General features: G+C 60.2%; 7 protein-coding genes across 7 annotated transcripts; 5 read left to right on the top strand and 2 right to left on the bottom strand.

Moving 5' to 3' along the window:
- Positions 1-38: 38 nt before the first annotated feature.
- ACA1_089010 (serine/threonine kinase) lies at positions 39-5,863 on the top strand (the record flags this gene model as incomplete). The annotated part of the gene is made up of 10 exons (XM_004338619.1): positions 39-172; positions 403-1,594; positions 1,685-1,756; positions 1,903-2,064; positions 2,145-2,569; positions 2,645-3,052; positions 3,172-3,400; positions 3,485-4,073; positions 4,146-4,267; positions 4,376-5,863. 10 exons carry the CDS (start codon positions 39-41, stop codon positions 5,861-5,863), a joined length of 4,821 nt encoding a protein of 1,606 aa, XP_004338667.1.
- A 91-nt stretch (positions 5,864-5,954) lies between these two features.
- ACA1_089020 (uncharacterized protein) lies at positions 5,955-6,497 on the top strand (the record flags this gene model as incomplete). Its single annotated transcript, XM_004338620.1, has 2 exons — positions 5,955-5,984; positions 6,024-6,497. The coding sequence occupies 2 exons, from the start codon at positions 5,955-5,957 to the stop codon at positions 6,495-6,497; spliced, it is 504 nt and encodes a 167-aa protein (XP_004338668.1).
- Positions 6,498-6,818: 321 nt separating this feature from the next.
- On the bottom strand, positions 6,819-9,351 carry ACA1_089030 (farnesyldiphosphate farnesyltransferase; the record flags this gene model as incomplete). The annotated part of the gene is made up of 10 exons (XM_004338621.1): positions 6,819-6,923; positions 7,013-7,337; positions 7,511-7,643; positions 7,742-7,911; positions 8,022-8,161; positions 8,282-8,356; positions 8,450-8,569; positions 8,908-8,973; positions 9,022-9,165; positions 9,211-9,351. The coding sequence occupies 10 exons, from the start codon at positions 9,349-9,351 to the stop codon at positions 6,819-6,821; spliced, it is 1,419 nt and encodes a 472-aa protein (XP_004338669.1).
- Positions 9,352-9,989: 638 nt separating this feature from the next.
- Positions 9,990-11,722, top strand: ACA1_089040 (UBA/TS-N domain containing protein; the record flags this gene model as incomplete). The annotated part of the gene is made up of 10 exons (XM_004338622.1): positions 9,990-9,997; positions 10,024-10,132; positions 10,157-10,219; positions 10,290-10,421; positions 10,494-10,620; positions 10,725-10,977; positions 11,054-11,166; positions 11,260-11,345; positions 11,419-11,496; positions 11,597-11,722. 10 exons carry the CDS (start codon positions 9,990-9,992, stop codon positions 11,720-11,722), a joined length of 1,095 nt encoding a protein of 364 aa, XP_004338670.1.
- A 302-nt stretch (positions 11,723-12,024) lies between these two features.
- On the top strand, positions 12,025-18,387 carry ACA1_089050 (serine/threonine kinase; the record flags this gene model as incomplete). Its single annotated transcript, XM_004338623.1, has 14 exons — positions 12,025-12,206; positions 12,353-13,175; positions 13,280-13,535; positions 13,646-13,758; positions 13,982-14,143; positions 14,264-14,544; positions 14,642-14,773; positions 14,878-15,086; positions 15,181-15,395; positions 15,485-15,688; positions 15,779-16,113; positions 16,198-16,280; positions 16,358-16,534; positions 16,631-18,387. The coding sequence occupies 14 exons, from the start codon at positions 12,025-12,027 to the stop codon at positions 18,385-18,387; spliced, it is 4,929 nt and encodes a 1,642-aa protein (XP_004338671.1).
- A 135-nt stretch (positions 18,388-18,522) lies between these two features.
- ACA1_089060 (uncharacterized protein) lies at positions 18,523-20,108 on the bottom strand (the record flags this gene model as incomplete). Its single annotated transcript, XM_004338624.1, has 6 exons — positions 18,523-18,584; positions 18,663-18,798; positions 18,862-19,011; positions 19,133-19,185; positions 19,280-19,353; positions 19,483-20,108. 6 exons carry the CDS (start codon positions 20,106-20,108, stop codon positions 18,523-18,525), a joined length of 1,101 nt encoding a protein of 366 aa, XP_004338672.1.
- Positions 20,109-20,297: 189 nt separating this feature from the next.
- On the top strand, positions 20,298-21,279 carry ACA1_089070 (uncharacterized protein; the record flags this gene model as incomplete). Its single annotated transcript, XM_004338625.1, has 5 exons — positions 20,298-20,550; positions 20,633-20,736; positions 20,839-20,912; positions 21,004-21,153; positions 21,261-21,279. The coding sequence occupies 5 exons, from the start codon at positions 20,298-20,300 to the stop codon at positions 21,277-21,279; spliced, it is 600 nt and encodes a 199-aa protein (XP_004338673.1).
- Positions 21,280-21,298: the final 19 nt, after the last annotated feature.

Here is a 21,298-nt window from a genome sequence, read left to right on the forward strand (position 1 = left end):
TCCAGCAACGAGGAAGGGCTTGGGCCATCAGCTTGAAGATGATGTTGGCGGTCATGTTTGTCACCACGGCCATGTTGGCGCTGGTGACGCCGTCGCACGCCATCACCGCGGCCGGCACGTCGGGCCTCAGCCCCCTCGCATCGTCGTGGCAAACCGCCTACCACTACGTCAGGTGCGTGTGAGCCGTTGAGCCCAAACATCTTCATCTCGCGTGTGCTTGGCCCCCGGTCACTATAGATCGCCGCGGCTTACGGTCGGCGCCTCTCGAATTTCCGACCACATGCTCCCGTTACGTGGTGTTAAATTAATTAATTGTCTTTATTTATTTGTTTATTCTTATTGTTCTGTTTTCTGGCGTATTTTTTGATATACATTAATTTATTGTTTTGTGGCGCAACGCAGGGACGACTTGGATGTGTCGTTCTCGACGACGGCCAACGTGTCGGTGGCGTTGACTAAGTACGCGGCCGGATCGGTGGACTTTGTCATGACCGAGGCCGTGATCTTCAACACCACCCGGCTGTCGGCGAACTACGGCGGTTCGTTCGTGCAGCTGCCGCTCACGGCCAACGCCATCATCATCGGCTACAACCTGCCGGAGCTCTACGCCAACGAGACCCTCGTGCTCAACATCGCCACGCTGGGCCGCATCTTCGCCGGCCTGATCACCGTCTGGAACGACTCCGCCATCGCCGCGCTCAATCCGACCCTCTCGGCCCGGCTCCCCGGCAACCCGATCGAGCTCGTCTACAAGCGCACGGCCGACGCGCTGGAGGCCGACGTCACCGCGGCCTTTGTCAAGGCCCTCGCGCACGAGCCAACCTTCGCGGCGGCCCTGGCGGCCAGCGACGGCACCCTGTACGATATACTCAACGGCGCCGGCTACAGCAGCGACGTGGTAGCCGACCGCCAGAGCCGGGTGAACGGGACGGCCTACACGCTGGGCTACTTCACACTTCAGAGCCAGAGCGGCCTCAAGGTCGCGGCGATGCAGGACGCCGACGGGACCACGGTGGCGGCGAGCGCCGCGACCGTGCAGACGGCCATGGCCTACTTCCGCGCGTCGGTCTTCAGCCGCGTGTTCGTGGCCGACATCAGCGGCGGCGGCAACGGCAGCTACCCGCTGGCCTACCTGAGCTCGGTCGCGGCGTTCTACAAGACGGTCAACACGTCGCGCAACTGCCCCAAGATGCGGGACATGCTGGACTACCTGGCCTGGACCCAGGTCAACGACTACGCCGTCACGCTGGCCCAGAGCGCGAGCTACGTGGCGCTGGACATTGCCTACCGGCGCACCCTGATCGACACCCTGGGCTCCATCACCTGCGACGGCCTTCGGGCCATCACGTCGTCCTACGTCATCGGCCTGGGCGGCCCGCTGCCGGTCTACAGCTCGTGGGTGTCCGAGTACACCGACAGCAGCCTGCGGCTCAAGTACTACGCCGGCGACGCGCTCACCGCCACCCGCTACATGCAGTCGGGCGACATCGACTTCGGCTCCACCGTCGTGCCCCTCAGCGCCGCCACCCTCGAGCCCATGCCCGACGTTGTGGCCGTCAAGACCTGCGCCCACGCCTACACCTGGACCTACAACGTACGTGCTCGTGCGTGTGTGTGTGTGTGTGTGTGTCGTGCCCCGCAAAGCTCACCATACGACCTGCCGCTTCATTACGAACCTATGTAGATTCCGGCGTTGGTGGGATACCCTCCGCTGGTGTTCTCCTGGGAGTTGGTGTCAGACATTTACCTCAACAGGGTATGCCCCACCACCGCTTACCTACTCTTGGTCTGGTCACTGATTAATCAGAGCCTGCCAATTCTCGTCACCCTCTTGGTTGCTGGGCACGCCACGTCGCACGCCAAACTCATCTTGACTTGTCTTGGCCCCCGCAACGCACACAGGTCAAGATGTGGAACGACACGCGCATCAAGGACCTCAACCCCGGCGTGGCCAACCTGCTCCCGGAAGCCGAAATCATCGTGGCCTACATCACCTCCGCCCAGACGTCCGTCCAGGCCTCCATGCAGGCCCTCAGCGCCATGGTGCCTGAGTTCAACGATACGGTACCGCCAACCACCACAGCTGGAATGTAAGGCATCGCGCAGTGAGTGCTAACATTCCATGCGTTCCGCATCGGTACTAGATCGGCCCGGTGTCCCTGCCCAAGTTCCCGGTGGTAGTCGAGGAGCCGGCTCGTACGCGTGGCATCGGTGGTCTGGGGACCATGCAGAACCTGCTGCTGAGCACGCCCAACATCTTCGCGGCCTGGGTGCACTTCTGGACGCTCAACGGCGCGCCCACGCTCAACTTTGTGCAGCTGCCCAACGCGGCGGGCAACTTGGTCTACCCCAACGAGACGACCATCGTGTCGGCCATCACCAACCACAAGGGCGCATCGACCGATCTCTACATCATGCTGGCTGACGGCGCCGACAGCTACCCGATGGTGACCTTCAACGCCTTCATGGTCCGCACGGAGACCATGCCCGACTACGCCAAGGCGCAGGCCCTGGTCGACTGGATCTACTGGAGCCAGACCGACTCCAGCGCCGCCCAGATTGCCCGCTCGTACGTCGATTGCACCGTTTTGTGTGGGGGTCGCTTACTCGAGGCTGACCCAAAACGGTGGTGGTGTTGCTGCAGGGCCAACATGGTGGTGGCGTCGCTGGCCCAGCCGGCCAAGGCCACGCTGCTCGATCAGCTGGCGAGCGTGACCTCGGGCGGCGTGCAGGCCTTCTCGCTGGCCGGGTGCATCTACGAGGGCACGGTCTGCTTCGACCAGGGCACCTGCGTCCAGGGCTCGTGCGTGTGCAACAGCAACCGCTCGGGCGAGTTCTGCGAGAGCGTCAAGTCCGACAGCGGCACGCCGCTGGGCACCATCCTCGGCGCCGTGCTCGGGTCGGCCATCCCTGTGTTCATCCTGCTGGTGATCGCCGCCATCGCGCTCGGTGTCGGCTGCTGGCTGCTCGGCCGGTCGCGCGGTCACGGCCGCCAGGACTGGGAGATCGAAGTGGAAGAGCTCGAGATGGGCGACATCCTCGGTGCTGGAGGGTACCCAACCCCTTCCCTACCTCTTCGCTTTTCTGCTTCGTTTTCGTTCTTTCTCTCATTCCCCCCCCCCATTTCGCCTTTCGTTCTTTGTCGTGCGACTGACCATCATCAACGATCAGGTACGGCGAGGTGTACCGAGCCATGTGGAAGGGAACCGAGGTCGCCGTCAAGGTCATCGCTGCCGAGGAGCGGTCCATCTCGAAGGACATGCAACGCAGTTTCGCCGCGGAGGTGGAGGTGATGACAGCGCTGCGCCATCCCAACGTGGTGCTCTTCATGGCGGCGTGCACGCGGCCGCCGCGCATGTGCATCGTCATGGAGTTCATGGCCCTCGGCTCCCTCTACGACGTACGCCTCTTCCAATCACAATCACTCTTTGCAGTTTTACATTGAAATGCGTCAGCTGATCACAACATCTTCGTATGCATTCAGCTGGTCCACAACGAGTTGATTCCCGACATTCCACTGCCGCTGAAGGTGCGGCTGGCGCTGCAGGCGGCCAAGGGCATGCACTTCCTCCACTCGTCGGGCATCGTGCACCGCGACCTCAAGTCGCTCAACCTGCTGCTCGACGCCAAGTGGAACTTGAAGGTGAGCGACTTCGGTCTCACCTGCTTCAAGGGCGACCTCAAGAAGGACGCCCAGCAGCAGCAGCAGGGCAGCATCCACTGGATGGCGCCCGAGATCCTGGCCGAGGAGTCCGACGTCGACTACGTGCTGGCCGACATCTACGCTTTCGGCATCATCCTCTGGGAGCTGCTCACGCGCGAGCAGCCCTACGCCGGCCTCACCCCGGCGGCGATCGCCGTCGCGGTGATCAGGGACGACGCCCGCCCGAGCATGCCCTCGGGCCACGTCGACCCGGACTACGAGAAGCTGATCACCGACTGCTGGCATCGCGACCCGACCGTGCGCCCGACCTTCCTCGAGGTCATGACCCGCCTGTCGGCCATGGTCGACGACGGCAACAGCTCCTCGTCCTCCTCGTTCACCTCGTCCAAGATGCGACCGAGCGGCTCCGGTACCCATTTGCTGGCCTCACATTTTAGTTTGTGTGTGCGTTCTGTGCTAACACGACACACGACACTCACAGCGACGAGCAGTTCTTCGGGCGTGGGCTCATCGAGCAGCATGTCGTCGGATGGCGTGGGCGGACGCGCGGCCGCGATCGATCACGTGGGCGGCGTGCGGCCGCCGGAGGGCGAGGTGGCGCTGGTGTTCACCGATATCGCCAAGGCGGCGTCGCTCTGGTCGGCGTGCCCCAACGCCATGCGCGACGCCACGCTGCTCCACAACGAAACGCTGCGCTCGCTGCTGGCCAAGCACCGGGGCTACGAGGCCGTCTTCCTCAAGGAGAAGATCGTCGGCGAGGGTTCCTTCTGCATGGCCTTCTCTAGCATTGTCGACGCGCTCGCCTGGTGCGGCGAGGCCCAGCGCAAGCTGCTCCGGGTTGACTGGCCGGCGGAGCTGCTGGCGCAGGCCGATGTGGCCGAGGAGATCGGCGGCGTCGACGACCGTCTCGTGTTCCGCGGGCTGCGGGTGCGGATGGGCGTGCACGTGGGAGTGCCCAAGCTGCGGCGGGACCCAATGTCGCGGCGGGTGGAGTACCTCGGGCCGCCGGTGGTGGCCGCGGCCAAGGTGACGGTGCTGGCCCAGGGCGGCCAGGTCCTCCTCTCGGGCGAGGTCTACGACAAGCTGCGCAACACCGACCTGGCCAAGGAGAAGAACCGCTTCCTGCGCCTCGGCTCGATGGACCTCGGGCACGAGCAGGGCCAGTCGGAGATCTATGAGATGAAGGTGACCGAGCTCGAGCCGCGCTACTTCGGTAACTTTGGCACGGCGCAGGAGGAGAACACCGACTCGGCCAGCGGCACCGGCAAGGACCACTCGTCGAAGCTGGCCGGGCTCAGCGGCCGGAGCGACACGTCGATGGACCTGGAGAAGCTGGCCGGCGGCACGGGCGAAGACGCCTTCCTCACGGGCGCCAACCTGGTCCGATGGGTCATCAAGTACGACGACATTCAGATCGGCGACCAGATCGGCACGGGCTCGTACGGCGTCGTGTTCAAGGGCACGTGGAAGGGCGTCGACGTGGCGGTGAAGCGGTTCATCAAGCAGAAGCTGGACGAGCGGCACCTGCTGGAGTTCAGGGCCGAGGTGGCGTGCCTGTCGGAGATGCGGCACCCGAACATCGTGCTGTTCATCGGAGCGTGCCTGCGCATGCCCAACCTGTGCCTGGTCACCGAGTGGGTCAAGCAGGGCTCCCTCAAAGCTCTCCTCGGCAACTCGACCATCAAGCTCCCGTGGCAGCAGCGGCTGCGCATGCTGCGGGACGCGGCGCGCGGAGTGCATTACCTGCACACGCTCGAGCCGTGCATCGTGCACCGCGACCTCAAGACGTCGAACCTGCTGGTGGACGAGTCGTGGAACGTCAAGGTGGCCGACTTCGGCTTCGCCCGCATCAAGGAGGACAACGCGACGATGACCCGGTGCGGCACGCCGGCGTGGACGGCGCCGGAGGTGATCCGCGGCGAACACTACTCGGAGCTGGCCGACGTGTACAGCTTCGGGATCATCATGTGGGAGATGGCGACGAGGAAGCAGCCGTACGCGGGGCGCAACTTCATGGGCGTGACGCTGGACGTGCTCGAGGGCAAGCGGCCGCAGGTGCCCGCCGACTGCCCCGCCGACTACAAGGACATGATGATGCGCTGCTGGAAGGGCAAGCCCAAGAAGCGCCCGAGCATGGAGGAGGTGGTCCAGTACCTCAACTCGGCTCTCGGCTCCCCCGCCACCGATGAACTCGCCTAGACTTCTGCTCGGCTTGCACTGTAAAATTAACGAATATTATTCTTCTATTTCCCTCATGTTTTCTTTTGTTGCTCTTGTAACGGAAAAAAAGATGAAGATGAAGATGAGCACGCTTGCGTGGGTAGTGGTGGTTGCTTTGTTGGCGGTGAGCTCGGCGCAGGCGACGCTGTTCTTCTGCCAGGACAGCCAGTGGGACCCGGCCCAGCCGGCCTTCGGCAGCCGGGCGAGCTTCGACCAGGAGCGCGCCCAGTTCAAGGAGCTGCGGGACTTCTTCTACAACATCACCCGCGACGTAGACCTGGGCGACACCGCGGTCGAGCAGGGCGTCATCGACCAGCTGCTGGCCAAGCTCGACGCCAAGGGCTACCCTCGGGCGACCAACAGCTTCACCATCACCCGCTCCAACGGCGACATCACGATGGACACCGGCCTGGGGGTCAACCCGGTCATCGATAACCACGGCGGCCGCTACTCGCTGGGCAAGCCCATGCTCTGCCGCGACTTCACGCCGGTCGTGTTCGACTACACCTACGTCACCCGCGTGGCCAAGCAGGTCAAGTTCTGGTCGCAGGCCGTGCAGACCTCGGTGCAGAAGCAGTGGTTCGCCTTCCGCTGGAACATCACCTTTGAGTAACTGCGCTAAAATAGATCTTTTTTTAATCCTTTTTAATAAAGCTCGTATTTTGATTTATTTCTACTATTTGATTTTGATTTTGATTTTTGATTTTGTTTATCGAGACTGGGTGCAAAGGCAGTGGAGGAACAAAGTGTTTTGCTGTTGGTGGCCTTCATCATGAGGCAAGTGTCATACAAAATGTTCTCTTCGTCTTCCCCTCCCTTTCTCCGCCATCCAGCTCCCTCTCTGTTGATTGCCTTCCGGCATGCGCGTGCTGCTTCTGGGTGGCGGTGTTGTTTTACAGATGCGCGGGGAGGAGATGCAGCAGGGGCGGGTCCCTTACTGCTGCCTTCCCCTGCCCTTGGCGATCCTCGCCCTCGCCACGGCGATGTAGTGCCTCATCTTCTCGGCGTTCGGGTCACTCTCGGGGATCTTGTCCTCCAACTGCACACGACACACGAAGCTGAGTGTGTGCGCACACGACAAAGAAAACAAGTTACACGCGCGGCTGGCTCTTAGGGGAGCAGACGAACCTCCTTGATGTACTGGACGAAGTAGCTGATGATGGTCTCGTAGTTACCGCCGTACATCATGATCTGGACGGCCTCGCCCTTCCTGATCTTGACCTCCCTCTTGAAGACGTCGTAGTTGTTGTAGATGCGCGCGAGCGTGGCGATGGCCATGGCCTGCGGGAGGCCGCAGAACTTGAACACGTTGGGGTGGGTCAGGAGCATCATGTAGTCCAGGCAGTCGTTGATGTGGGCCATCGCGTTGGTGACCATCTCGTTCAGGCACTGCAGCGCCTGCTCCTTGTTCTCGGGCTCCTTGAGGTCACCGATGTTCTTCGCGTACTTACCCCTACATACAGTCCAAAGGTGAGTGCGCCGCACACACGACACACACGACACACACGACACACACGACACACACGACACACACGACACACACGACACACACGACACACACGACACACACGACACACACGACACACACGACACACACGACACACAGACGCGTGACAGAACGCGTACCAAATATCTTTTGGGTAGAAGATGCGAGGGTTGACGGCGGTGACGTCCTCGAGGTAGTCCCTGGTGATGTTGGTCTTCTGCAAGAAGAGGCCCATGCTGTTGGCCAGTTCGTCCATCTGACCGAACTTCTCGGCTGCAAATTGAAGAAAAAGAAAAAGGGGAAGAAATGAAGTCAGCTCAATGACCACCATGGCTGCTGGCGTGGCGTTGTGGAACAGGGCGGGAGCGTACATTCGAGGCCAGAGGCGGCGAACATCTGGCTGAGGCCGATGCCGACGAGGCCGGCGACGTAGTGGCAGTACTCGTTGTAGTCCTCAAGCGTGACGACGGTCTTCTCGCCGGCGTACTTGGCCATGCCCTCGCCCATCCTGCGGGTGATGTCCGCAATAACCTGCTGATAACTGCACGACGCGTCGGATTTAGCAGCCATAGGAGTTAGCGAAAAAAGAACATCGCACACAAAAAGAACGAAAGCGAAAGCGAAGACTTCGGAGAGGGGCGAGGTGCGTACGCGGGCTTGAGGTCGAGGAAGACGTCGACGACGTAGTGGAACCTTTCCAAGAGATCTCTCTCGTCCGCGTTGTCGCCGTATCCGCTCACGTTCCAGCCCTTCTCGTACAGGTGCTTGTAGAAGCTCCTCAGCTCGGGCATCTATCACATCACACAGGGGCGAGTGGGTTAGTCATCACCATCACCATCACCATCACCATCATCGTCATCATGGTCAAGCACATGGTACATGGCGGAACGTTAGTTGAAGGTGCCATGCACCTTCTTCTCCAGAGGAATAGACATATCGTCCTCGACGGTGTCCAGTCCGCGCAATACCAGGTAGAAGTTGGCAATCTGCATGTGGAACGTGTGGTACGGTGTTAGTGGCTTGATGGGCCGAATGAATATACGGGGGAAAATGGGTCTCGGCCCAGGCAGGGCGCGTACGGGTCTTCTGAGGTCCTCGGGCAGCTCGGCGATGACGGCGGCGAAGGAGCGGGAGACCTTCACCAGCTTCTTGTAGCTGTAAATGTCGGCCTCGGACAAGTTCTTGGGGAAATCGGGGACCTGCAACCGAAAAGGAGAAGCCCAACCACATAAAGGTTAATATTGCCATGAGATGTGCAACACATCACTAAGAGGGAGCAACTCCGTGACGTCGCACAGCAACGAGCGGCAAAGAATAATTGAAATACTTTTTGTTTTTGCCTATTTTTAAATATAATTTCCTAATTATGGAAGGCCTGTGCGCCTGCAACGCGGAAACAGAGCAAACCAAAAATAAAAATAACAAACAATAACACGAGGAGATGCATCTCGCAAGAAAATCGAGATTGAATGATCAGGTATCTATTCAGATTGAGGTAGGGAGCAGTGAAGGAGGAGTAAAGAGAAGGGGAGGGTACCTTGTAGAAGAATTTGAATTTGAGCATCTGGTAGAATTCATAGGGATGGGCCATGAGCTCCTGAGCCTTCTTGACGTAGTGGGGGAAGAGCCACTTGAAGCCGAGCAGGCCGACCGCGACGGCGATCCACACGCCCAGACGCCCGACGCCGTTGTGGCCATCGATGGCCGTGTTGGCGAAGAGGCCGAGGCCGTGGTGGTGGATGTCGGCCTCCTTGAGGTTGTTCTCGTTGGAGGTGCGCTCGACGAGGCTGGCCGCCTCTTGGGCGCTGCCCAGCCTAGCCGTGTCGTCGTGGCCATCGACGTTCTTGAAGGTTTCGATGCCCTTGACCATGTACATCTCCTCGGCGGCACCGGCAGCCGACACGGTGCAGTAGGCCCAGAAGACGAACTCGAGGAGGCAGATGAGAAAGATGGAGACCGAGAACTTGCGCCACTGCGTCATCTCGGCGGGTGGGGATCGAAACACGAAGAAAGCTTTCTGCGCAGCGAAAAGGAGAGATCAGATGGAATTGACCCAATTTTACCCAAATTCGTGAATGTTGATCTCGAGATGGAAGTGGATTGAAGGTGGGCGAGCGTCGGAGGAGTAATAAGAGGTGTAAGGGAACAGAAGATGACGCACTTCCGGAGTGGGAGTGCGCGAAATGGAGAAAGAGCGAAGCGAGAAGAACGAAGCGACGAGGAAGAAGTCCTCGAGGAAAAAAGAAGAAGATTTGATGGAAAAGAGATCGAGCGAAAGACCTTCGCACGAAGATGAAGCACGGAACCGTACCTAGATGGGTTTGTGGCGGGCACTTGGAGAGAATAAGAAAGGCGGCAAAGAAGTATTACCTCCGACGCAATACCTGTGCCTGGCATTTACTGGCCAAAAACAACGGAGAGGACAAGGGTGGTGCTCGTCCATTGGTCAAATCTTATCGTTTTTGCGTCAGGCGGCATGCCAAGTATGCGGACGATTTAGATCTTTTATTCTTTTTTCATTTTGAAATTGTATTTATTGTTATTTTTGTGTGAAAGAGCAGATGAAGATTTGGGTCAAGCCAGTGCAAGAGGGGCGCTTCGCCATCACAGTTAATCGTGATGAAAAGGTACGCAGCTGCGGGCAGATGCTCAGATGGGAGAAGGTGATGTTTTGCGCAAGCATTGACTCCCCTCGGCAGATCGAGCAGGTGAAGGCCTCGATTGAGCGCGCCAAGGGCTTCGAGGCCAAGCGGCAGAAGTTGGTGTGGCGTGGTCGCGCCCTGCAGGACGACGCCACCGTGGCGAGCCTCAACCTCCATGAGAACGACCACCTCATCCTCCTCGTTCCTGTACTGCCCCCAATTCACAGCCCTTCAAAATCCGTCAGCCGTACTCAGTGCCTTGCCCCCCCCCCAACAGTTGGTGAAGGAGGAAGTGTTGGACCTCCCCTTCGAGGCCCCGTTCTTGACCGGCGCGGCCGCCCCAACCGCCGCCCCTGTCCCCACGCCCACGACACCGCCCGTGGCGCAGCCGCAGCCCATTGTTGCGCCCGTTCCTGCAGTGCGTCCCCCCCTCTACAATGCAGCCTGCTCGCCATCAAAGCTAACCAAACGCCTCGTCCAGGCTGTCGCGCCTCCTGTGGCCTTGGGCACGAGCCCCGGCGCCGCGCCGATTCCGATCCCGGGCGGAGGGCAGCTAGACCTTCAGCGGATGCTCATGGAGCTGGCCACCGCCTTTACCGCATCGACAGGTTCGGTCGCTCTCGCCCGCCACAGCGCAGCAGTGGACGTGGCCCCACCATCACCATCACCAACGTGCTGACCTCTCCCCCGCTCGTTGTGTGTGCGCCCATAGGCGGGCAGACTCCGCCTGGTGCCGTGCCGCCGATTCTCACGATCCCTCCGGTGGTTGGCGGCCCGTTTGCTGTGGGCTCGCCCTCGACTCCTACACCATCGACCCCACCTCAGCCCGCTGCGGTCCCTGCGCCCGCGCCCGTTGCGCCCCCGGCAGAGCCGGCCCTGCCCGAACCCAAGCCGGAGGACATACAGATGCTCACCGAGATGGGCTTCCCTGCGGAGAGGGCCAAGAAGGCGCTCTGGCTCCACAGGTGCGTTGGTGGTGTCGAAGTGGCCACCACCGTGTGCGCCGACTGTCGCTGCTAACGTGGGGTGCCTCATACACAGGATGAACCTCGAGGTGGCCATGGAGTGGCTGCTGATGCACTCAGAGGACCCCGACGCCGACGCGCCGCTGACCGCTGAGCAAAAGCGACAACTAGTAGCGATCTACGGCCCGAGTAAGTCCCCCCACAATCCATGGCTTCGGCTTACGCATCAGTCACGACTCTGGACTCTGCTCATTCGATGTTTCATTCCATTCGCGCTACCAGTGCAAACCATAGACCCGCGCGTGCAGCAAGCGATCGCGGCGAATGTGTGCACCTACGCCGTGACCGGCCCACACTACGCTTCGCAGGTACCCCCACCTGCCCTGCAGTGGCCATATGGGCTTCCCAATTTACCCGCCATGCCTTTTGCACGCGTACCAGACCTGGTACCAATGCTACACGTGCAATCTCTCTGGCAACGAAGGCTGCTGCGAGGCCTGCGCTCGGGTCTGCCACAAGGTTCGTGGCTGCTTCTTGGTTCCGTGTGGTGCCGTATCACTGCATCGAGCGCAAGAGCGAGGCCCAACATGCCAACCGCACTCTCCATCGTTTCTGACAGGGCCATCAACTCTCCCGACCTCGGACCTCGTCCAGCTTCTACTGCGACTGCGGCGCGGGCGTGCACAGCTTCAAGTGTCGCGCCCTTCGCGTGCCCACCGTCAGCAAGAGCAGCGACGCTTCGTGAGTGAGTCGTGTTGCTTGTGGATCTACGGCGGAAAAATTTTCACGAACATCCGAGCCGCCAATTAACAACGTGCGTTTGCACCAAAATATCCGATTGGCGGATATCTGCCATTTAAGGCAACATGCGTTCACACGTGTATTGTGGATCCACCAGATAGAGGCCGAGGGCCGCGGGCGCACGTGCATTTACGAAAAACACGAAAGACACAAGATTAAAGGTGCAATCAAAAATCAATTAGATCGATCAAAGGGTGAAGTGGCGAAGCAGTTCGCAGAGGACTGTGAGCTTGTGCTGCACACAAAATGGAAGTGCCGCGCGGGCGAGCGCGAGCGGCCACGTCACCATCAAAGAGGACCATCTTGCTGGGACTTCTCCTGATGGGGCTGTGCTGGGGTGCGGTGCCAGCACGAGCCGTCGTTGGCGCCGGCCCCGCCAGCCTCTCCTCCCTCTTCCGCTCCTGGCGCACAGCCTACCATTACGTCCGGTTCGCGTCACCCCTTTCCTCCCCTTCCATCTCCTTCGTTCTTTGTGCCCTTCGTTTTCGTTTTAGTTTTGCCAATTTTATTATTTTATTATTTATTTTATAAACAATTCCTTGGTGGACGACCGCTCATGTACAGTGCATAACAGGGACGACCTGGACGTTTCTGTGGCTGTAGCGACCAACCTCACGGCTGCCCTCACCCAGTTCGATGACGACCTGGTCAACTTCGCGGTGGCCGAATCGGTGGTGACGGACACCACGCTGCTCGCTCCCTTCGGCGGCCCGTTCGTGCAGCTGCCGCTCACGGCCAGCGCCATCGTGATGGGCTACCACCTGCCTCAGCTAAACGCCACCACCGACACGCTCGTGTTCGACCTGCCCACGCTCGCGCGAATCTGGCGCGGCGACATCACCCTGTGGAACGATTCGGCCATCGCCGCGCTCAATCCCGCCATTGCGCTCAAGCTTCCCGGCGCGCCGATCGAGCTCCTCTACAAGCGCATCGCCGATCCGCTGCGCGCCGACGTGACGGCGGCGTTCACCAAGGCGCTCTGTCACGACGCGGCCTTTGACGCGGCGTTCGAGGCTGCTGGTGGCTCGCTCTACGGCCTGCTCGGCGGCAGCGGCTACGCGGACAACAACGTGACGAACCGGAAGTCCCGCCTTCTGTCGGCGCCGTACACGCTGAGCTACTTCCGGCTGGTGGACACGATGGGCATGAGCTACTCGGTGATGAAGGACGCCAACGGCACCACGGTGGCGCCCAGCGCGACCACCGTGCAGAGCGCCCTGGCCTGGTACCGCACGACGGTGTTCGACAATCAGTTCGTGGCGGACATCAGCAACGGCGGAAACGGCAGCTGGCCGCTGACCTATCTCGCCGCGGTGGTGCTTGTGCCTTTGAACGCGAGCATAGCGACCAACTGCCCGCAGGTGAAGGACCTGTTGGACTACATCAGCTGGACCCAGGTACGCCGAGGCTAGATAGCCATTGGTGTGGATTGGTCATTAGTGTTGATGGGCATAAATTCACACATTGTGTGTCGTGTGTCGTGTCGTGTGCGGTTTTCCAGGTGAACGATTATGCGGTGACGTTGGCGCAGAATGAGGGCTTTGTGAGTCTGGACATTGCATACCGTCGCCGTTTGATGGACACGCTGGGCACGATCACCTGCGACAACGTGCGCGCCACTAGCTCGGCCTACGTCATCGGCCTCGGCGCGCCGCAGCCGGTCTACACAGCCTGGGCCGCCGAGTACCGGCAGAGCAATTTCAAGATGAAGTTCTTCACCGGCGATGCGCTCACCTCCACCAAGTACATGCAGACAGGTATGCCACTTGTCCGCTCAGAGTTGATTGAACTCGTCCTGTGGGAGAGTTCGTTAACGACGGTGAGTGTTTGTGGCTTCTTCTTCTTCTTCGTGGCCGTGTGAATGCAGGCGACATCGACTTCGGTTCGACGGTGGTGCCTCTGAGCGCAGAGACCCTAGAGCCCATGCCCGATGTGATCGCCGTCAAAGTGACCGCTCACGCCTACTGCTTCACCTACAACGTATGTTGCGGCCTCGGTCACTGTGCGTGTGTTGTGCGCTGTGTGTGTGTGAATCAGCTCTGAAACTGTGCTTCTGCGATAAACAGATCCCTGAGTTAGTTGGACAGCCGCCAATGAACCTCACCTGGGAAGTCGTGTCGGACATTTATCTCAACAAGGTAACATTTCCACGGCCGCGAGCCTCCCAGGCCTCTCGTTTGCTGAGTCGGTTGGTGGGGGTCAGGTCAAGAATTGGAACGACACGCGCATACGAGAGCTCAATCCGGCCGTGGCACACCTCTTGCCGAACCAGGACATTATGATCCCGGTGGTCACCACGGCGCAGACCTCCGTCCAGGCGGTCATGCAAACGCTCAGCGCCCGCGTGCCCGAGTTCAACACAATGGTGCGCTTCATTCACACATTTTACCTTTGCGACCGCACGCGCACTCAAGCTGACACCATCTTTTGGAACACACAAACACACAACACACACACACACGCACGCACACACGCACACACGCAGGTGGGTCCAGTTGCTCTGCCCACCTACCCGGTGGCCCAGCAGGACCCGAACCGAACCATCACCACCAGCGGGCTGGGCGCGATGCAGACCGCGCTCGACAACACGAAATACATCTTCTCCTGGTGGGTCCACTTCCTCACGCTCAACTCCGCGCCCACGCTCCAATTCGCACAGATCCCCAACGCCGAGGGCCGATACGTCACACCCAACGATGTCACCATCGTGTCGGCCATCACCAACCACCAGGGCAGTCCGACCGACCTGTTCATCATGCTGTGTACGTGTAGTTCTCACACTCGGCACGCAAGCCGCACACGCACATCTGATGTTGTGCTACACTAATACTAATAACAATAATGCAGCGCCGGGACCTGACAGCTATCCGATGGTGACGTTCAATGCGCTCATGGTGCGGTCGGAGACCCTGCCCGACCTGGCCAAGGCGCAGGCCCTCGTCGACTGGATTTATTGGACCCAAACCGACACCAACGCGAGGCAGATTGCCCGTTCGTACGTCGATTACGTCACACCGCACACACCGCACACACACCGCACACACCGCACAGGCTTTAGTTCGTATTCATTCTTATTTGCTCTCGGATGTATGATCGCAGAGGACATATGGTGGTGGCGTCCATGGCTCAAACGGCCAAGTCCGATCTGCTCGACCAGCTGGCAACGGTCACCTCGCAGGGCGATCCCGCGTTCTCCCTCGCCGGGTGCATCTATGAGGGCACCATCTGCGCCGACCAGGGCACCTGTGTCAACTCCACGTGCGTCTGTTATGCCGAGCGCGAGGGCGAGTACTGCGAGCGCAAGAAGAGTACGACATCACACACGCACACGCACACACACACGCACTCGCACGCGCACACAACACTGGGACCCACTCACGCGCGTGTTCCTCGTTGGTGCAGCCAACACGACGGCGCTGGGCGTGATCCTGGGCGTGGCGCTGGGCGCCGGCGTTCCGGGCCTCATTCTCCTTCTGGTGGCTGCCGTGGCGCTGGGCCTGGGCTGCTGGCTGCTGGGCCGGTCGCGCGGCCGGGGCCGGCAGGACTGGGAGATCGACTTCGACGAGCTCGAGATGGGCGACATCCTGGGCAGCGGCGGCTACGGCGAAGTCTACCGTGTAACGCTCCCTCTGCGCAGCTAGCGTGTCGTGACAGCTTTGAATTGTGGTTGGCTCACACGTATGATTTTTTCGACACATACAGGCAGTGGAAGGGGACCGACGTGGCGGTGAAGCTGATCGCCGCCGAGCAGGGCGTGCTCTCCAAGGAGATGCAGCGCGCCTTCAAGGACGAAGTGGAGGTGATGACCGCGCTGCGCCATCCGCACGTGGTGCTCTTCATGGCGGCGTGCACGCGGCCGCCGCGCATGTGCATCGTCATGGAGTTCATGGCCCTCGGCTCCCTTTTCGACGTACGCCCAGCCCCACACCACCCGACACATTGGAATGTGTCGGTACTGACACAAGAATGCATGGCTCCGTCGGTGGTGGTTGGTGTGCAGCTGATCCACAACGAGCTGATCTCCGATCTGCCGCTGCCCCTCATGGTGCGGCTGGCGCTGCAGGCGGCCAAGGGCATGCACTTCCTCCACTCGTCGGGCATCGTGCACCGCGACCTCAAGTCGCTCAACCTGCTGCTCGACGCCAAGTGGAACTTGAAGGTGAGCGACTTCGGCCTCACCCGCTTCAAGGGCGACCTCAAGAAGAACGCGCCGGCCCAGCAGCAGGGCAGCATCCACTGGATGGCGCCCGAAACTCTCTCGGAGCAGACCGGAGTCGACTACGTGCTGGCCGATGTGTACGCCTTCGGCATCATCCTCTGGGAGCTGCTCACCAGGTACCAGCCCGGACCTATTTTCTGTCGATCGGAGTTAAAATCGATCGCTCAGGCGCTCACCTTGCGCCCTCGTTCCCTTATTAGGGAGCAACCGTACGCCGGGCTCACGCCGGCTGCCATTGCCGTGGCGGTCATCAGGGACAACGCAAGGCCGGCCATAACCATGAGTACGTGCTCTGCATTTTTATCATGGGAGCGCCAATCACCGCTCTGGCCGGGTGTTTAACTCCGTGGCTGCTTGCAGGGTCGGTCGACCCGGACTACGAGAAGCTGATCACCGACTGCTGGCACCGCGACCCGAGCGTGCGTCCGACCTTCCTCGAGGTCATGACCCGCCTGTCGGCCATGATCGAAGAGGGCGGCGGCGGCGGCGGCACCTCGTCCTCCTCCTCCCGCGCCTCAAGTCGGGGCTACCTCAACCGTACCTACGCCTCTCCGCTACCCCTCTCTTTTCTGGGCCGTGGCCCCCGTCGGAGCTAAAATCTCTGCGTGCGTACTTGTCTTTCCGTAACTACAGAGAGCGGCCGGGCCTCGACGGCGAGCAGTCGGTCGACGACGGATGACGACGACAATGCGCGGATCCACTTGCCCGACCTGGTCGGGGGCGTGCCGCCGCCAGAGGGCGAGGTGGCGCTGGTGTTTACCGACATCGCCAAGGCGGCGTCGCTCTGGTCGACGTGCCCCAACGCCATGCGCGACGCCACGCTGCTCCACAACGCCCTGCTGCGCTCGCTGCTGGCCAAGCACCGGGGCTACGAGGCCATCTTCATCAAGGACAAGATTGTCGGCGAGGGCTCCTTCTGCATGGCCTTCTCCACCGTGGTCGACGCGCTTGCGTGGTGCGGCGACGTCCAGCGCAAGCTGATCCACGTCGACTGGCCGGAAGAGCTGCTGGACCAGGCCGACGTGGCCGAGGAGATCGGCGGCGTCGACGACCGGGTCATCTTCCGCGGGCTGCGGGTGCGGATGGGCGTGCACGTGGGAGTGCCCAAGCTGCGGCGGGACCCGATGTCGCGGCGGGTGGAGTACCTCGGGCCGCCGGTGGTGGCCGCGGCCCGGGTGACGGTGCTGGCCCAGGGCGGCCAGGTCCTGCTGACCCGCACGGCCTTCGAGCGGCTGCGCAACACTGACTTGGTCAAGGAGCGCCGACGCTTCGCGCGGCTCGGGGCCACCGAGCTGGGCGACGAGCCCGGCAAGACCGAGATCTTCGAGATGCGGGTGCGCGGACTCGAGCCGCGCTACTTTGGGGACTTTGGCGCGGCCGTTGCGGGCGACGCCGAGTCGTCGTCGAGCGACTACGACGAGTCGCGCGCCAGGAGGAGCAAGTACGGGAGCGATGTCGACGATGTCGACGACCTCGACGCCGACATCTCCGACCGGACAGTCGACCTGGAGAAGCTGGCCAGCGGGCTCGGCGAGGACACGTTTCTCACGGGCGCCAACCTGGTGCGGTGGGTCATCAGGTACGACGACATCCAGTTGGGCGACCAGATCGGCATCGGCTCGTACGGCGTCGTGTTCAAGGGTTCGTGGAAGGGCATCGACGTGGCGGTGAAGCGGTTCATCAAGCAGCGGCTCGACGAGCGGCACCTGCTGGAGTTCAGGGCCGAGGTGGCGTGCCTGTCGGAGATGCGGCATCCGAACATCGTACTGTTCATCGGGGCGTGCCTGCGCATGCCCAACCTGTGCCTGGTCACCGAGTGGGTCAAGCAGGGCTCCCTCAAGGCCCTCCTGTCGACCACCACCATCAAGCTCCCGTGGCAGATGAGGCTGCGCATGCTGCGGGACGCGGCGCGCGGCATGCACTACCTGCACACGCTCGAGCCGTGCATCATACACCGCGACCTCAAGACGTCGAACCTGCTGGTGGACGAGTCGTGGAACGTCAAGGTGGCCGACTTCGGCTTCGCCCGCATCAAGGAGGAGAACATCACGATGACCCGGTGCGGCACGCCGGCGTGGACGGCACCGGAGGTGATCCGCGGCGAACACTACTCGGAGCTGGCCGACGTGTACAGCTTCGGGATCATCATGTGGGAGATGGCGACGAGGAAGCAGCCGTACGCGGGGCGCAACTTCATGGGCGTGACGCTGGACGTGCTCGAGGGCAAGCGGCCGCAGGTGCCCGCCGACTGCCCCGCCGACTACCGCGCGATGATGACCCAGTGCTGGAAGGGCAAGCCCAAGAAGCGACCGAGCATGGAGGAGGTCCTTCGATTCCTCAATTCGGCCCTGGGCGAGCTGTTCACCAAAGAAGACGATGAGAGTGTCTGACACGGCTGTATCGCAACATATAGATTTAAAAAACCTGGCTTATAGCTATGCAACGCCGACAGGGGGAGATCGCAGTAACGATTTATCTACACATAAACGCCCAAAAGGTAATAAATAATAAATGACAAAGAAGGCTCAGAGGCGTGGTTTGTTGACCATCGTGGTGGTGCGTGGGTCGGCCACGGTCTTGAAGTCGCCTGATCACCATCATTAGCGTTCACAAAGCTGGTGAAAGAGAGCAAGAGGAATAGGGAATAGAAAAAAGGCTACGGTACCATAGACTCGCTTGACGCCGTTGATGCACTTCATGTCCTTCATGTCGTTGGTGTTGACGGTGGAGAGTCGCCACTTCTTGGGCTCGTTCGCCTTCCACTCCGGCGAGTCCGGATCCAAACGCTTGGGAATGATCGCCTGCGCAGGCATTAGCAACACTGTGTGTGTTTGTGGTGTCTGTGTGTGTGTGTGTGTGTGAACCTTTTTGATGTCGCCCTGCGCAGAGAGGTAGCCCGCAATCCACAGGTCATCGGTGGTGAAGCACTCAGAAGGCAGATCGTTCTTGAGCTTGGCCGAGTCGAACCACGACACGCGATAAGCGTTACCGCAGCACGCTTGCAATACGTCCACCTGCACGCGTTCGCGGAGGAGACGAGACGGTCAGGCAAAAGTAAGGCATGTATCCATCTATGAGACACTTGCCCGGCATCTCCTTCCTACGAGTTGAATCGTGGCAGCGGCAACAACATACCATCGTGCCAGCCGGCCCTCTTTGCATGTACGTCAAATAGACGGGAACGACACCTGGCGGTGAACGAAAGGGAAAGCGACACAATGAGTGTCCCGTGTTGCGCACCAGTTGCACCCAGGAGAGGTGGGAGGAGGAGAGTGGACGCACCCATGGGCGGCGGCACCCACATGAAGCCCCACCCGCACACTCCGAACGCAGTATCCGAGTAGTGCTCCATGTACCTGCACCACACAACGGCCGTAAATAAAGTGATTTTATTTATTTTGTTATTATTAATCATTTTTAATTTAATTGTTGATTAAAAAAGCAGCTGGTTGGGAGCTTCATCAACGCGAGGAGAGCGAACGTACCAGGCGAGGTACTTGACGGTGTCGGGCGGATAGACTTGATCGTCATCTACGGTGATGATGATGGTGTCGGGATCGCCTTTCTCCTCGGCCAGCACGGCAGGCAGCAGCTTGGTCAGCGGCCCCACGTCCTGACAGCGGTTGACAGTGATGCCTGTGGGGAACACGATGTGGTGCTTTGCGATCTCTTCATCATAGCTCATGTTGTTCCTCCGATTGCGGCCCTCCGGGATGTTGAGGTAGATCTTGTCCGCAGGCAACGATTGGGCCAGCAGCGAATCCAACGCGGGGCGAAGCAGCGGCAGATGATGAGGCATGGTCGTGAGGGTGAGCACGACGCGCGATTTGGGCTTCCACCCCTCGGGCGGCTCCCCGATGGCGCCTTGGGCTCCGAAGGTGTGCTTCATGTAGGGCGGAGGGTAGGGCATCGTGTACATGGAGACGAAGAGCGGGTTGACCGTGCCCCAGACGAGGATGGTCTTGTAGTAGACGAGCAAGATGCCGGCCAAGATCATGCCAAGGAAAATCAATCGCCAGGTCCAGGTCATCTCGTGCACCGTTCGTCGCAGATTGTGCACAAGCTTGGGCACAGCCTGGGGCACGCCGCGACTGAAGTCTATCTCCCTCATCTTTGCGTTCCAGATTCAAGATGGACGAGGTAAACAATCCACGTGTGATCTGCCACCTCGACAGCTCCCTTACGCCCATATTTTTATTAACTCAGAAAAACATAAAACATAAAAATATACAATTTTATTTTCAATTAGTCGTTTCCTGGTTTCTGGAGGTCTTTCGGCTCACGCGTCAACAACACAAAGATGGGTTACAACAAGGTGAGTGTGCTGCTGGTTCTGTGGGCGCTTGCTGCCGTGGTTGTCGTCCACGTCGCGGCTGCGACTGGTGGCGAAGCAGAGAGCCTCCTGGGCGGCGACGGTGGCGGAGGCAGGTGCAACTCAACCGCCGAGTGCAACGACCATGGCCACTGCGTCGCCAGCACCGCCGCAGGCCTCCAGCAAGACTTCCTCAACTCCAACGCCACTGGGGTCTGCCACTGCAACTCTCGCTACGCAGGTACAACCCCCCCCCAACATCACATCATCTTTATCTGCACCTTCTACATTTTTTCTGAACACTGTTCTGTTTTGGTTGTCAGGGAAGTGGTGCGAACACAAGCGCAAGAACAAGCTCGAGGCATTCCTGCTGTCCATCTTGATTGGTAGTACCGGGGCTGACCGCTTCTACCTCGGCTTCATTGGCGTATGTGCCTTCTTAGAGAGAGGAGCAATCTGCCAACAACAGCTTACTCTAACCAACACACACAACACGATAACAACAACTGTGCAGCTTGGGGTGGCTAAGCTTCTGCTCAACGTGCTGGCCTGTGTTCCCGCCTGTATCGGGTCCTGTCTGGGCACCTGCTGTGGTTTTGCCAGGTGCGCAAATAGCGTGATGGCGATGATGCTGGAGTGATCGCTTGTTGACGCCACAACCCTCGCGTCCATGCTACCGTGCGTGCAGACGCAGGACGGAGTACGTGGGAATCGGCGACGACTATGGCGAAGGGCTGACGTGCTCCTCCCTGTTCTCCATCGGAGGGTCGTGCCTCACCTGCTGCATGTCCCTCGGCAGCCTGGCCTGGTGGCTCACCGACTGGATTCTCATCCTCAAAGGCTCGTTCCCAACGATGATCGCACACACACAACCACCTCATCAACTAACATCCTCTGTTGAACTGCGCGCTCTCTTGCCACAGGCGAGCTGGGGGACTACGACGGCTACAGCCTGTACGACAACATGTAACTCGATCTCCACAGGGAAC

This window comes from Acanthamoeba castellanii, assembly GCF_000313135.1.
Source record: "Acanthamoeba castellanii str. Neff unplaced genomic scaffold scf7180000084639, whole genome shotgun sequence".
NCBI lineage: Eukaryota > Discosea > Longamoebia > Acanthamoebidae > Acanthamoeba > Acanthamoeba castellanii.